The following is a 13,981-nucleotide window of genomic DNA, read 5'->3' as shown; positions in this document are numbered from 1 at the left end:
CCAATGAATTCTTAAAACGGAAATTTAATTTAGATGTGAACGCCTTCACATTTTGTGACAGTGATATTGAAAGTCTGGATCACTTGTTTTTCTACTGTGAATCAGTGCACCCCTTCTGGATTGACATGTGGAGCTGGCTACAGTTCAGGAGAATTCATTTACCACATTTGATGATGACAGTAATAAAATTTGGAATACTTGCTGAGAATGCAGATTTTGACTTGTTGATTAGGACGTTTTTGTTACTGGGAAAAAAATTTATTCACAAATGCAGATATTTTAAAGCTAAACCACGTATAAACAGATGGCTGAATGACTTTAAACTCTGGGCTAAATCGCTGAAACTTGTGAATAACAAGAAAGCTCATAAACTTATTGTATTATTTAACAAGTTTAATCTATGTTAAAAAAGAAACCTCCCTATTTAATGATCATGATTGCCCTTTTTTGTTCATATAAATTTTTTCCTTTGGTTTTAAATCCTTCAATGACTGTTCTCTCTTTTTGTTCTAACTCTTTTTGGCTTTGTGTTTATTGTTTTTTTGTTTTTGTTTTGTTTTGTTTTTTTTTCTTCCTCTTTTGTCGTTGTAACGCTCAACCGAGGATATTACATATTCGGATTAATGATGGTGCCTTGTATGTTATACTGTTGATTATAAATAAAGTTCTTTAAAAAAAAAAAAACTAGCGTCCTGCCATTAGTTGGACGCTAACCTCGCGAGAATATCCAGAAGTTGATCTATGGACGTTATCAAACTTTGCTCTCTCGGTTTATACCCGCTAATGTGCCGTTGAGTTTCCCCGTAAAGCACCTGACAGCTCGCCGGGAGCCCTTCGGATTACAGAGTTCAAATGAAAGCCGTGATTCTCGCCGCCGGGTACGGAACCAGGCTCCAGAGGGATGTGTTGGCGGACACCACCGGAAGGTTCGCCCACCTGGCGCACGTAGCCAAGCCGCTGCTGCCCGTCGGTCGGTGCCCTTTGAGCTCACGTTGGATCCACGCGCTGACAGTGTCCGGCTCCGTGGACACCATCTATGTCGTGGTAAATAACCAGTAACTAGGTCCAATAACTGACTCCATTTCACAGGAATCTGATCCGACTCTGCGTAACTGTTAAAATGATAAACCAGGTTTGAATATGTGTGGACAACAGTGTTGGGGAGTAACGGAATACATGTACCGCCGTTACGTATTTAAAATACAAAATATGAGTAGGGATGGGTATTGATAAGATTTTCACCATTTAGATTCCATTTTCGATTCTGTTTAACGATTCGATTCTTTATCGATTCTCTTATCGATTCTTTTTTTTTAAAAAGGAGAACACTAAGGTCGATTAGCTTAGAACTTTGTTTTATAGCTTCTCTTTGAACAAGATAGAAATTTAGGAGTAACATGGCCTTACAAACCCAACAGTGAGATCTTAAGAGATCCAGCCTATGGCTCTTTAATGGGGTGTCACAGGGTCCCCAGGAAAAATAATTGTAAATGTAAAATAATAAAATAAATATTCTTCTGTAGCAATAACAAAGTATAACATAAATTATTCTGTAGCAATTACACAAGAATATCCAGTAATGTCCCTGCCTACAATTAAACACACTCACTTACCGTAAATCGGGGGCATCTGCTGTGGCAAATGGGTGCAAGTCTTTTACCTCAAACTTAGTCACTGCTCGGTGACATTCGTCTATCCTGGCCTGAAAGGAGATGCTACCGGTAGACTGCAGCGAGAACTGCCAGCATCTGAGCCAGACTCTGTCTCTCTCATCATGGTCACCTAAATGCACAGTAATGTGCATTTAGGTGGGGCATGTATTCTGTAATCTGTAGTGGAATACATTTTAAAAGTAACCTTCCCAACACTGGTGGACAAACACATCAAAGATAGTTCCCTGATTCACTTTACATGTTAGTTAAATAGATAGAGATAAAGTGTTAGGCACAGCCCAGACAGCAAGGAGACATTGAACTGATGTTGATTTTTCATCTGATCCATCAGAATCGTCAGGATTGAAATGTCAATGAAATATCAATGTTGAAACAACATTAAAATACTGATGAAACCTGACATTGACATTGAAATAACATTGATTCATTGTTGTTCTGTTATTGTTGATTGTTGATCTATTTATAGTTGACTAAGTGACAACAATCACGTAGTGAGTACCTTCTCTTCTGATGTAATGATTATGATAATGATCAGTAACGTGCAGGTCTGTGACCCACTCTTATCCTCTGCTGATCTCCACAGACCAACACTCTGTACCTCAGGGCGTTTGAAGAATGGGCAACAAATTTCACAAATGTCCAGATCCTCAGCGACCAGACGACAAGCAATGATGTAATCCTTTACACTCCGCTTCCATACCGTCCTCTGACCTGTAATCTAAAGATTTTTTTACACATGCCCCGCAGCACTGAGCAGTGTTGGTCAAGTTACTTGAAAAAAGTAATCCTGCTACTTTACTGATTACTTATTTTCAAAAGTAATTAGTTACTTTTTAAAACATGATTTATCCCCTAAATACGTAATAAAGCGATAGATCTTTCAGCCCAATTCTACTTTTTCTGCATAATCCATCATATAAAATGTAATCAAATGGAAAAGTCTCTTTTTAAAACTTGTTTTATTAGTTTTAATCTTTTAACTTTATGCATCAAGCAAGCATTAAATTATATGCAACATTCTCTGACTGGAAGAAATTTGTTTAACATTTAAACCTTTTCTGCATATTCCAGCATATAAAATAAAATAGTTTTTTGTTTACACTCACTCTTTCAAATAGATGCACGTAAAACGCAGCAGAAAATAAATAAAATCAAAGACTCAGCGGCCCTGTTGCTCTATTTTCACCTGTATAACAGGAGTGGGGCAGGCGGAGGTTTGCCCTGGTGCAGGTGTGCTGCAGCAGTCAGTGGAAGAATTTGGCAGTTTCTCTGTAAATTTCACATTCCAGCGGCAGCGTATTTGGTGCTTGCTCGGACGTATGGGGGTTTTTTCGCTGTAAAAAGAAGTTTTCTTCCCACGCAGTGAGCAGCGAACGATAATGTTTTTCTCACTTTTTACGGAATCAAACTGAAAGTAAGGTCAGTACTTCCACGCTTTAAACACTGCACGCTCATACTCTCTCCTGCACACAGCTGTTGCCATGAACGTCACACTCGCTTACGTCACTGTCGTGAGACACTCTCGCAAAAAAATCATGGTTTTAGTAATGCAGTAACGCAGCGTGCTTACGGGAAAGTAACAGTAATCTAATTACCTTTTTTTGCAATAGGAATCCCTTACTTTACTCATTACTCGAAAAAAGTAATTGGACTACAGTAACGCGTTACAAATAACTGCCCAGGTTTTCAACAGACCACAATCTATCCAAAATGCATTTAAGCTCTGATAACAACTGTGACCAGATTGATTTTACACCCCGTGCCTTTAGAGTGTGACATTTGGAGTGGATGTAAAAATGAGTTTTTAGTCCTGAAAACTTCTTGTGGATATCTCCTGTACTTATAATTATATAAAAAATTATTTTCAACCCACTTCTGTGCACTTCGAGGGCCTGTAATTCTGAAAATTGTCAGAGCATGAAGGTAAACCTTTGCATAGTTTCATTAAATATGCTGAAGCTCTTGTACATTAAGTAAGCTGTTGATTCCGATGTCAGGCAGGGATTTTCTTCTCAGATCTGGTTGATTACCTGGACTGATTTGTCCTTCACCAGGAACGACTGGGCGCCGTGGCCTGCCTGCAGCTCGCTGTGAAGCACTTTAACATAGAAGATCATGTCATAGTTATCGGAGGGTAAGTTTGTGCTCCTTAGCTCATGGTAAACTGTAGTTTTGAGTGTGTAAACAGCTCTGAGATGTAGCTCTCTCCCTGTCCATCCTGAACAGTGACACCCTCTTCAAAGAAGATTTCAGCCTCAGGAAAGTTAAAGAGAGGTTCTCTGATGTCCAGTCGAAGTGTGAAGACAGCTGCCTTGTGCTGTCGTATCAGTGCAGAGACGAGGGTGAGGTTAATAAAGCTGTTCACGTGTCCAACATCAGCCGTGGCTTTGCGTCTTCTTCCCAGTTAGTTCTGTATTTTATGTTTGTGTGTTCAGAAACCCAGAAATATGGAATCCTGGAGGCAGACACTGATCTTCGTGTCCTCTGTATGAAGGAGAAGCCTCTTCCCTCAGAGACAAAGTCCAGGAGAGCAGTAAGTTCAACACAAATGGTCAGAATGTGGTAAAATATACACTCAGGGATCTTAGGGTTAAAGACTGTAAATGAAAGATGGAACTTTACTACCCGGACTCAGAACACAGAGCTGACTATTTTTGGTTTTCAGTGCCCTTGTTTCTACGTGTTTTCAAAAAGAAGTCTTCGTCTGTTGGACACTTTCCTTGAGGAAAAGAAGGTAAACGAAATAAGCCGACACTCCACAATTAAGTTATGTTTTTATTATTAACGAGAAGCTTAATATTTCCACAGGATGCTCCAATCACAGAGAAAGACGCTCCCGGAAACTTTGTGTCTTGGCTCATCCCGAGGTAATTTCAGCTGGGAGAAATCTGAGTTTTACTCCAAATAAATAATTTCCGCTTTTTGTGTGTTTCAGAAGGAATCAGGGTTTCATTTTGAATCTGTTCTTGTATTTTTCATATACTTAAATGACACTCAAGCTTAGACGATGGCAGACTGTTGTATTCTTTTTTTTCAGGAAACCTGTTTACATTCAGGAAATTTCTGGGCGTTTTGATGTTGGAAACTTGCCATCATATGTTGAATGTGATCTGTACTTCAAAGAAAAACTTCAGGACGTTGAGTCGTACATGGTGTAAAAGGACGTTTATTTTTTTTTAAACTGATCCAAGAAGAAAATTATCGTGTGTGACTGTAAATACACCTTTAAGTTTATGATCAATCTTTTCTATAAATGTTATTTTATTAATCTAAACAATGTGGAGTCTTGTGCATTTGTCCGAGGCCTTCTCGCGGCTGTTCTCCATCTTTGCGATGCGGGAGCCAAACTGCATGGCTCTCTTGGGCAGGACGGCCGATTGACCGAGGCCCAGTCGCCTTGCCGTCATCCTCAGGAGGAGTTTCTCGCCGACTCCTCGAGGAAGCGACAGATCGGCTTTCTGCCACACGGGAAGCGAATTCAAGTAGCTCACCACGTCTTCGTCCAAGTACGGAAACCTGCAGAGTCCACAGAGGAGAGCGCCTTTAATCTGCGGTGCTCAAAATAAATTCTACACTGAGCTGCAGTTTCAACCAGTACACCAGTCATGATTTCATACGTGACATGAATTTTTTAAGAATAACAAGAGATAAAACACCCACTGTGATTTTTTTTAAGCCACCTTACACAGTGCTGTGGAGGCGAGCTGTATTAACTGTTCATGCCTCTCAGTTCAATTATGTGATTAAATGAAAAAATGAATCATAATTTGGCAAAAATGTTTATTTACACTAAAAAATCCAATTTGTTGTGCTCTTTGCACTTATTGACAAATAAAACTTATACCAGCTGATCTGCAAATAAGAGGACATTTATTCCACTTCGGGTATTTAAAGAGCTCAAACTTAGAGGAAAAAAAAGCTGAGACTTTATCATAATAAATCTTTTTTCTTTTTTTTTTTAAATATAATTTGTGTATCGGCCAGAATTTCAAAACCCATTCCAGTTTACAACCTTATATTAAAGCTATGAAAGTGTGCTATTTAGCTTCATTATCAGTGTACAGACACCTCAGTTTAAAATCTCTGCCTGTAGAAAATTCACAGAAACGGACGGCACATCCTTCAAACAGAAACGGCATGCTGCTTAAATTTTAACCAGACATGAACAAAAATATTATTTTAAGTTGTTTTCATTTCAGTTTTTCCCTGAGTGGTTCCGCTTACTGACAGCAGGTGGCAGTAAAATGTTTTTAAAAACATGATAAAAATTAGTAAAAGCTGTGCTTTTTTTTCTTTTTTTAAACATCAGGAAGGAAAACCACCTATCTGTTAGACATCAAGGATACACATGGGATGTTATAAAGACCCCAGATTCATTAAAATAAACATCTTACCCACCACACAGACAAAACAAGCTTCACTTGCAGACCTACCGAGCTTCCTTTCCATGGTCCCCGATCACTCTGTCGTCTCTGCCCAAATTCCTGGAGGAGATCCGGCCCAGCTCCATGGCCAGCTCCTGGATCAAGCCTTCGTGTCCAGAGGTCTTAAACCGGACTCGGTGCCTGGAGTAACCGGCCAGCTGCTCATCTGCTCCGATTCCGGTCAAAATGACCTGCACAAATCAGAAACGTCTCTGATAACAAGTTTTTAAAGTTAAATGTGGAATAATTCTGCTTTCCACCAGCTCTGTATTTTTCTAGCTCACAATAATCCTAATCTATCTTAAACTGGCCTTTAACACCATTTATGACCCAAACTCTTTTATTCCTGAGAATCCTCCTCAAACAACAGTTTCATCAAATTAAAAAAAAGTTATACTGAGCTCTCACACCCTCCTTCCTACAAAAGAAACTCCTCTCTTTGTCACCTTTGCCGACGACGTGAATGGCCTCTGGTGGTTTCCCTCCGCGATGAATCCCACTCCTCTTGCAGCAAACCAAACAGCACAGCCGATGCTGTCGTCCAGCACAGTGTCCAGCGGATGCACCAGGTGACAGACGTGCACCAGGCGCTTTTCCTGCAGCTCCTCCTGCGTTACGTTAATCTCCACAAAGTTCCACTTCCTCTCAGGGTTCAGTTCTTGTAGTTCCCTGAGCCCAGCTCTTCCAGTGATTCTGTCAGGAACGTCAAAGGGGCTCAACACTTGGGAATTTCCCTGATCAGCTTTTAAATCTATGGGCTTATTTTTGGGCTTTCTCGAGGACTCGTTCTTCTTTTTGGGCTCCTGTAGTTTAAAGGCCACATTCAACAGGTCTACAGGCTCATGTGCAGGTACGTGACGGTCAGCTAAAGCAGCCAGGATCATTGAATCAATGCCTCCTGAGAAAAGTATGGCAACACGAGCACAGTCAATAGCAGGAGGAGAGAGGTTTAGAGCCCTGAAAGGTAGAGACTGAACGCGTCTCCTCACTGCCTCGCTGAGAACGTCGATGAGATGATTCACCTCATCAGTTTTCTCCTCACTGCCCAGCAGCTTCTCCAGATCCTCCACAGACAGACATGAGTTTGAGTGAATTTCTGTATCATTTAATGTTTCTGGAAGAGACACATTCATAGGTGGAACAGGTGAAGAGAGTTCAAGACCTGACTGGTTCATCACAGCACTGCAACCTCTCGGGATGGACTCCAACACCTGAGGTATGGTGTCATTACTGACATCACTTTCTGCATGAGCCCAAGGATAAACCTCAAATGCCACACAGCCAGCTTCTGCTGCCGCCTTGAGGTTAACCCTGAACACACCAGCTGCCGGGACTTCCTGCCACACGCACTGTTTGGGACCAGAAGTGTGAGCAGCCACAGAAGTTAGAGTCAGTTCGCCGGCCTCTGCGTCAAATGTCCATAATAAGCTCCGCCTACCAAAGAAATCTCGGCCAAACCACAGGTAGTCTCCTGCCTTCTGGTAGTAAACAAACCCCCATGGTCCACGAATAGCAGACAGGACAGTGAGAATCTCTGAAGGGGCATTGCAGGATGATAGCCGCTGAGCTAAAACCGTGGTGTCATTCTCCTCTGGCGTCACCGGCAGGCCACTGAAAATCTCTCCATTCCACAGCAGGATGTTTCCGGCGGCGTCTTGAAGCGGCTGAGCAGTGAGGAGACCTCTCATGTGAAGAACGTGAGCAGAGAATAAACAGCAATAGCTGAGATCTGAGCCTGTGATGGCGAGGTCCTGGCTCAAATTGGGCCCTCTCCTTTTTAAATGTTCATAAACTCTTTGATTCCACTGAGAGTGAGCGGACGCCAGACTCAGCGCACAGAAGATCCCACACATCGCGGCGTTGCTGTGGCCTCAGATATCCTGAAGTTCCTTTTTCATATAATCAAGCTCCTCTGGAAACAGAACAATGCACTAGTTACATGATGCCATAACATTGTGCCTTCACTGTAGGCCTATTATGGCATAAAACACGCTGCTGACTGTTTAATTATTTAAAAAAAAAAAAAAAAAAAAAGAAAAAGGGGGGGGACCCTGTTCCCAACTTTACTGGCATCAAATTCAAAATGAGCAAATACAGGAAAAGCCAGCAAAGACAGAACACACAAAAACAGCCAAGCACTGAGACAACCAAGAATAACAAGACTTTCCAACATTTCCAGTGTTTGTTTTTACCTCACTGCAAATATTTCTCAAACCTACGTCTGAAAAAAGTCCTTTATTGAGCAGTTTCTCATGCATAAACTTAAAATAAACAATGCAGCTCAGAAACAATCCCACAGTGATGCCGGTGACTTTTCAATCTTTAGCTTGTCTTGATAACGACACCTGAAGTTTGATTGACATATTCTTGAAAATATAATGGAGTTTTGTTCAGAAGAACTCTGGACTGGACGAGATGTTCTGGGCATGTACTAAAAGAGGAGGCCCTGGGATAGATACAGGACAGACTGGAGATATCACATCTCTCAGCTGGCCTGGAAACACATTGGTCTTCCTCCAAATTAGCAGGTGGAGGTGTTTAGGGAAGGGAGGTCTGGCCTTCTCTGCTTAGATTACTGCCCCCAGTCTCCCACTATCCTGGATAGCAGCAGAAAACGATTGGATGGATGGATGTTAAAAAATAAACAAAGCAGGATAAATCTGTTTTTTGCTTCTACCCTGTTTGACACATAATGTATCACATTTTTCAAAAATAATAAACTCTCAGTCAATTTTTTTTTTTTTTTTAGAATTTTTGTTCATCTTTACTTCCAAGTTTTCACCTCTCAACCAGAGACATTTCCATCATCTTACTTTTGCACGAAGTGAGTGTCTGACTTCTCTCTCCCACAAAGAAGATGTTACTGTTCCTTTGCTGGATGTAGACTTTCTGCGGGGGAAGCAATCTGCATTAATCCACATTTATACTTTCAAAACACATGACTGCACCAGCCTAACAACATAGTAACCCATGTGATTTGCGTGTTTCCCATCATAACTGCACAAATAATGATGTGATCTAATAAATTTTGAGACTTTCCACTTCCTCCACTTACCCTGTTTTTCTTCAGATTGCAGAGCTCGTCCACAAGAACCTTCTGCTCTTTAATCTGTAACACGGAAAGTTTCACCGATAAAAACTACACTATCTGAATCTGTTAAGACACATAAAGCTAACAGAAGCGGCAGAATAATTATATATAACGAAAATAACCAAAAGTCTATGTATTTGGGAGACATCCGGTGGTCTGTAACAGCCACATTAGCCGTATTAGCATGTTTGGGCTAACGCTACCTTCTTGTTCAGTTCTTCTTTTACTGCGGCCTGTCCTTCAAACTGCTCGTCACTGCTGCAGCTTTTTGAAGACATGATGGTGCGAAGAAACGTAGAAAAAACTGTCCAGAGTTTTTATTAATAAAACCAAACCTGGTTCATACAGAGTAAGCTCATGCGTCTAACCAGAATGAAGCTTTTCCGGGTGCTGAATGTTCACACAGTTTGAACTCTACTGCCTCCTGCTGGTGGGCGGTGATATAGCCATTCAACTGAATCATTCATCTGTATCAAAAAATACAGATATTAATTTGTGCATGGTCGAATTTTTTTTTTTACTTTTTCTATTTGTTTTCTTTTTTTTTTACAAGAGCAAACCACTTAAGTTTAAGACTTTCTTCAACCTCCAAAGGTAGCCAGCCTGAAACCCCTGGCATTTGTTTTGGCACTTACCTTGAAGCATTATCTAATTAACATTATTTTAATGTGCACCAAAACCAGTCAGTTTCAAAATAAGCCAAAGTCCATTCACTTAAACATGGCTGTCTATCTATGTTCATCTCACTAGGCTTTTATCAAAGTCAGCCTTGTTTGGAGCCTACTGAGGTGGTTCAGGTGATGTATGTCCAGGATGCCTCCTGGATTCCTCCTAGGTGAGGTGTTTTAGGCATTTTTTTTTTTACTGGTAGGAGACCCTTCAATAGACCCGGGTCATGAAGGAGCGATTATGTCTCTCAGCCGGCTTGGACCGTCCTAAAAGAGCTGGAGAATGTGCCCGGGGAAAGTGAGGTCTAGGTATGACTGTCACTTTTCTCTCAATTAGGACCACAGATGTCAACCTGCCCCACACAGCAGACACACTTGGGTCTAATCTGGACGTCTTCAGTTAGCAAATATGCAGATCACACATCACAAACTCTGGGTTACTGCAGATGTCGGGTGGGCTAGATGCCACAGCACACCTGACATTCGGTCTATAAAGGTGAATTTGTGGCTCTGCTGAGCTAGCTAGACTCATCCTAATGACATTTAGGCCATTTAGGCCAAATCCGTCAAGCACCTTTTAAACTTGACAAACACACCTGCCTGAAGCCTCACGTTGCTTCGCTGTCCACTCAGCTGCAATGCCTTATTGATCGGAAACAGCTGTCAGATGTTTGCAGTCTCATTCCCTGAAAGCGAGGGCTGTCATTTCAGGAACAGCGGCCACAGGTTGCCACAGCCGGCCAGACTGTGACCCTTGATGTTTATTTTTCTGTGGTGGAGTTGTCAGGCACATATAAAACTCATTGGCCTTATATCCACAAAAACTAAACCGACCACAGCCCTGTTGTGCTCCCAAAACGGTGATTACGACCATTGTTTCTTTGGTCACTCAGATGGTTGGTCATCTTTCTGTATCAGGTGTTGTGACCTTGATACCTCAAGAGCCATGCCTCGGGTATTTGGATTTTATCAGATTTTGTTGAAATACGACTGAGCTGTTCTTTAACACCTTCATTGCAACAGAGCACAAAAAAAGAGGAGAAGCATAAAGAATAGATGAATAAGAGATTTCCCATCTTGCACCTGGATCCCTTCTTTAGCTGCGGCTGGTAAATGTGAGACAACTTTGAGCCACAAGAGGCAGGTCATCCAAATATTTTTATCCAGGAGTACAAATTTAGCTGATGTAAACACAGCTTGTTGTTGCACATCCCGGGATCCCTTCAGGGACAGACGTACCTGCAGGTCACATGACCACAAAATGACAGAGCAGCCGCCTGACCGCTGATGACAGCTACCTGACACAGCGGCCCACTAATAGTGGAGCTGGTAATCTGTTTGTAGCGGCTCAGTGTGTGCAGGCTTTGAGACGGTTGGGCGCTCTGTAAAAGATCACAAAGGAACTGAAGCTCCTATTGTCATCACCCGGCTCAAAATACGTGCTTATGTTACCTGTCGCTGTCAGTTTTGCTCCCTCATGCAATGAGACAGCACAGTATGCATATGCACTGCATTTGTTTTCATGTGCATTCACAGAGCTTCTAAAATAACTCAACCTCCAACCTGCTTGGATCACACATTAAGAGTTAAATTTAGGGCTGGATTAATCTACTGGAAGGAACCTGGGCTAAAAGAAGCTGCACTGATTCTCTTTGTGTCTGTAAATTAGTGGATTTGTTAGTAATTACCAGTTATCATGGTAAAACTCAACATCAAAACCACCAAGTATTCTTAAACACAGGACCTCCCGGGGGGTGGCGTCTTCAGGGGGATCCCCTTTGGGTCTTCTGGAATGCAGGGTGGTGCTCTAGGGCCAAAAACTGTAGTTCCTTTAGTGGCCACTTGAGACTTCCTCCATAAATTAGTCAAGTCCCATAGACTCCCAACTCTACAGCAGAAATAAACAAGTTTACAACCTGCTACAAAAAACAGTTTTGGTCTATCTGATTAGTTTCACCCTCCATAATAAGCTTTTAGTAGGTTAATATTTTTCAAAGTCATCCAGCTAGATTTCGATAAGGCTCAAAGTTAGAGCTGTGTCCAGTTTGATTGAGGAATGTGCTGAGACAAGGAGCCGTAGCCAACTGCTTTATCTTCTCTGAGTTACTGAAATATACCTCTCCATCATGGCCTGTTTGCAGTTTATTAATTGCATCAATATCAAAGCCCTCTCACTCTTTGACTTGTCTTTGCAAGGGTTCGTTTCACCCCCTTGTCTATATTCAGTCTTTATTTTTATACAATTAAAGTTCATTGAGCTGCAGCAGCTTTGTGCAATACTGTACTAGTGTTATCTGATACCTTAGGTCTCCATAGACTTCCAACTCAAGAAAACAAACATGGAGAAGGAAAAAATACAAACATGAATGCTGAGTCCAAAACTAAAGTGTGGCGTCAGAGTGGCTGCTGGTGACACTGGTGGTAGGTACGACGTTTTTGTTATGTTCCTCGAGCTGTTTTAAGGTGCAGGCGGACACATTGTCCTGTGGGAGGAGACCACAGACATGCAGCGGTGCTATTTCCATACAAGTGCAGAGTTAGTCTGAAACAAATTTTAGGTGGACAGTGCTTGTCTAAGTAATATCCAAATGAAAGTCAGGTGTCTTGTCAGGATCATGACAAGAAGATCAATGTCAATAGTTTTAATGAAGCATACAAAAAATGTATAAAACCTTTAACCTCTTATCAGATGCTAAGTAAGCACATTTTCAGGAACTGGAAATTGTGATGTTTATTATTTTAGTACTACCGTTCATCTATTATTAACTTTTCCATTGGGTGTTCCAAAAAGGTGGAAAGTCCAGTGAGAGCATTGTATTTATATAATCCTAAGCAGGACACCGATAACCTGGTAAATTAATATCTTATTCACATTTCTTCTAAGTGGAAGGTGCTCGTATTAACAAGGATAAGATAATAAAATTATTAACAAATTACACAGCTTGCAGAAAGTTTAAAAAAAAACCCATCCACTTCTAGTTAGCAACTTTTAAAACCACGAATTAACAGTTTGCATCACAGACAACTCAAATATTAGATTTAAAGAGGTCATGAACCAGATTACATCTTAGCTTGGTACAGTAGATTTCTGGTTTTATATTTCTGCTCAGGTTAAGCTGTATCATTGAATGTAGAATTGTGCTTTGGAGCAGTTTTGCAACCTTTGGACAGATCCAACTCAGGCATCTGCTCTTTGATTTCTCTTGGAAATCCAGCCTTGAATAAACTTTTCTCATGCCTATAAATAAGCAGGAAATGAGTGACCATCTCCTGCTTATACTACTTTACCCAGTGCAATAATATTTATGAAAGGAAGAAGATGAAGATCATTAAAACACATCACAAGCATTTTGGACATCGTAAACAATACTTTAGTGCCAAATTAGACGTGAATGCTCACCTATAAAGAATTCTGGAGATGCATTTGTTTTTATGCATCACAAAGCTGCAGTTTTTCTTTCTACACTCCAGAATGTGATGCAACCGGTCGACAGATTTTAGAGTAATTTTGCAACAAGGATTTAAGTAACCAACAGAACTGCAATGAGATCCTCCCACAAAGAGCAAAGAGGCTCTGCTTTGTCACATGTCATTTTGATGGACTGCGTTCAGTGTGTTTGTGGGTGTTTTTGACCTTGAGACAGATTAGGAGCTTCACAGAGTCCATTTTTGTTTTCATGCTTAAGCTTTCGTAACACCGCAGGGCTGAGGTGGTAAAACTGGAAGGTTTAGTTGAGTTTGTGCAAAGTTTTGTGTTGCAAATGGATAAAAACAACAGCTCTAAATTTGCATCAAACCCAACAAAAGTAAAGCACTTGATCTTTGTGGTATAATATGAAAGCCACATAGAACCTGCCCCCACAGGACCGAGCACAATACAGGGCTGTATGTGTGGGTATTATTCACTGGAGTGTGCTAAAAAAAAACCTCAAAAAACCTAAACTGTGTCACTGGAGAGCAGTCATGATGTTTCAGTGAGGGTCTCACTCAGCTGATCAGAGTTCATACAATGTGCAGTTAAAAGAGACATACATGCAGGTGTTCACTGAGTGTTTATTGCGGCCCGAGGAGGCTTCATCCATGCAAGCTGTAATTACAGCTGTAATACTGTTCTGTTGACAAAGT

General features: G+C 41.1%; 3 protein-coding genes across 4 annotated transcripts; 1 reads left to right on the top strand and 2 right to left on the bottom strand.

Moving 5' to 3' along the window:
- The first annotated feature begins 501 nt into the window (after positions 1–501).
- On the top strand, positions 502–4,950 carry LOC147311973 (uncharacterized). Of its 2 annotated transcripts, XM_086266557.1 has the most exons (8): positions 551–1,044; positions 2,257–2,346; positions 3,728–3,807; positions 3,900–4,015; positions 4,109–4,206; positions 4,339–4,407; positions 4,482–4,540; positions 4,711–4,950. In XM_086266557.1, the coding sequence occupies exons 1-8, from the start codon at positions 853–855 to the stop codon at positions 4,829–4,831; spliced, it is 825 nt and encodes a 274-aa protein (XP_086122683.1). In that variant the 5' UTR covers positions 551–852; the 3' UTR covers positions 4,832–4,950. The 2 variants fall into 2 exon arrangements, with proteins under 2 accessions (XP_086122684.1, XP_086122683.1); XM_086266558.1 differs by lacking the exon at positions 2,257–2,346 and having other exon boundaries at positions 502–1,044.
- On the bottom strand, positions 4,824–7,950 carry asnsd1 (asparagine synthetase domain containing 1). Its single transcript, XM_086266556.1, has 3 exons — positions 6,544–7,950; positions 6,107–6,288; positions 4,824–5,189 (listed from the first exon to the last, which is right to left on the bottom strand). The coding sequence occupies exons 1-3, from the start codon at positions 7,948–7,950 to the stop codon at positions 4,943–4,945; spliced, it is 1,836 nt and encodes a 611-aa protein (XP_086122682.1). The 3' UTR covers positions 4,824–4,942.
- asdurf (ASNSD1 upstream open reading frame) lies at positions 7,869–11,526 on the bottom strand. The gene is made up of 4 exons (XM_086266559.1): positions 9,392–11,526; positions 9,153–9,206; positions 8,911–8,986; positions 7,869–8,009 (listed from the first exon to the last, which is right to left on the bottom strand). Exons 1-4 carry the CDS (start codon positions 9,464–9,466, stop codon positions 7,969–7,971), a joined length of 246 nt encoding a protein of 81 aa, XP_086122685.1. The 5' UTR covers positions 9,467–11,526; the 3' UTR covers positions 7,869–7,968.
- Positions 11,527–13,981: the final 2,455 nt, after the last annotated feature.

Source organism: Aulonocara sp. 'chitande type north' Nkhata Bay, linkage group LG16 (genome assembly GCF_057382095.1).
Source record: "Aulonocara sp. 'chitande type north' Nkhata Bay isolate Kocher_YH1m ecotype deep benthic linkage group LG16, A_spYH_male_GT1.1, whole genome shotgun sequence".
NCBI lineage: Eukaryota > Metazoa > Chordata > Actinopteri > Cichliformes > Cichlidae > Aulonocara > Aulonocara sp. 'chitande type north' Nkhata Bay.
Note: the sequence above shows the minus strand (reverse complement) of the source record. Positions and strands in the feature narration are given on the sequence as shown.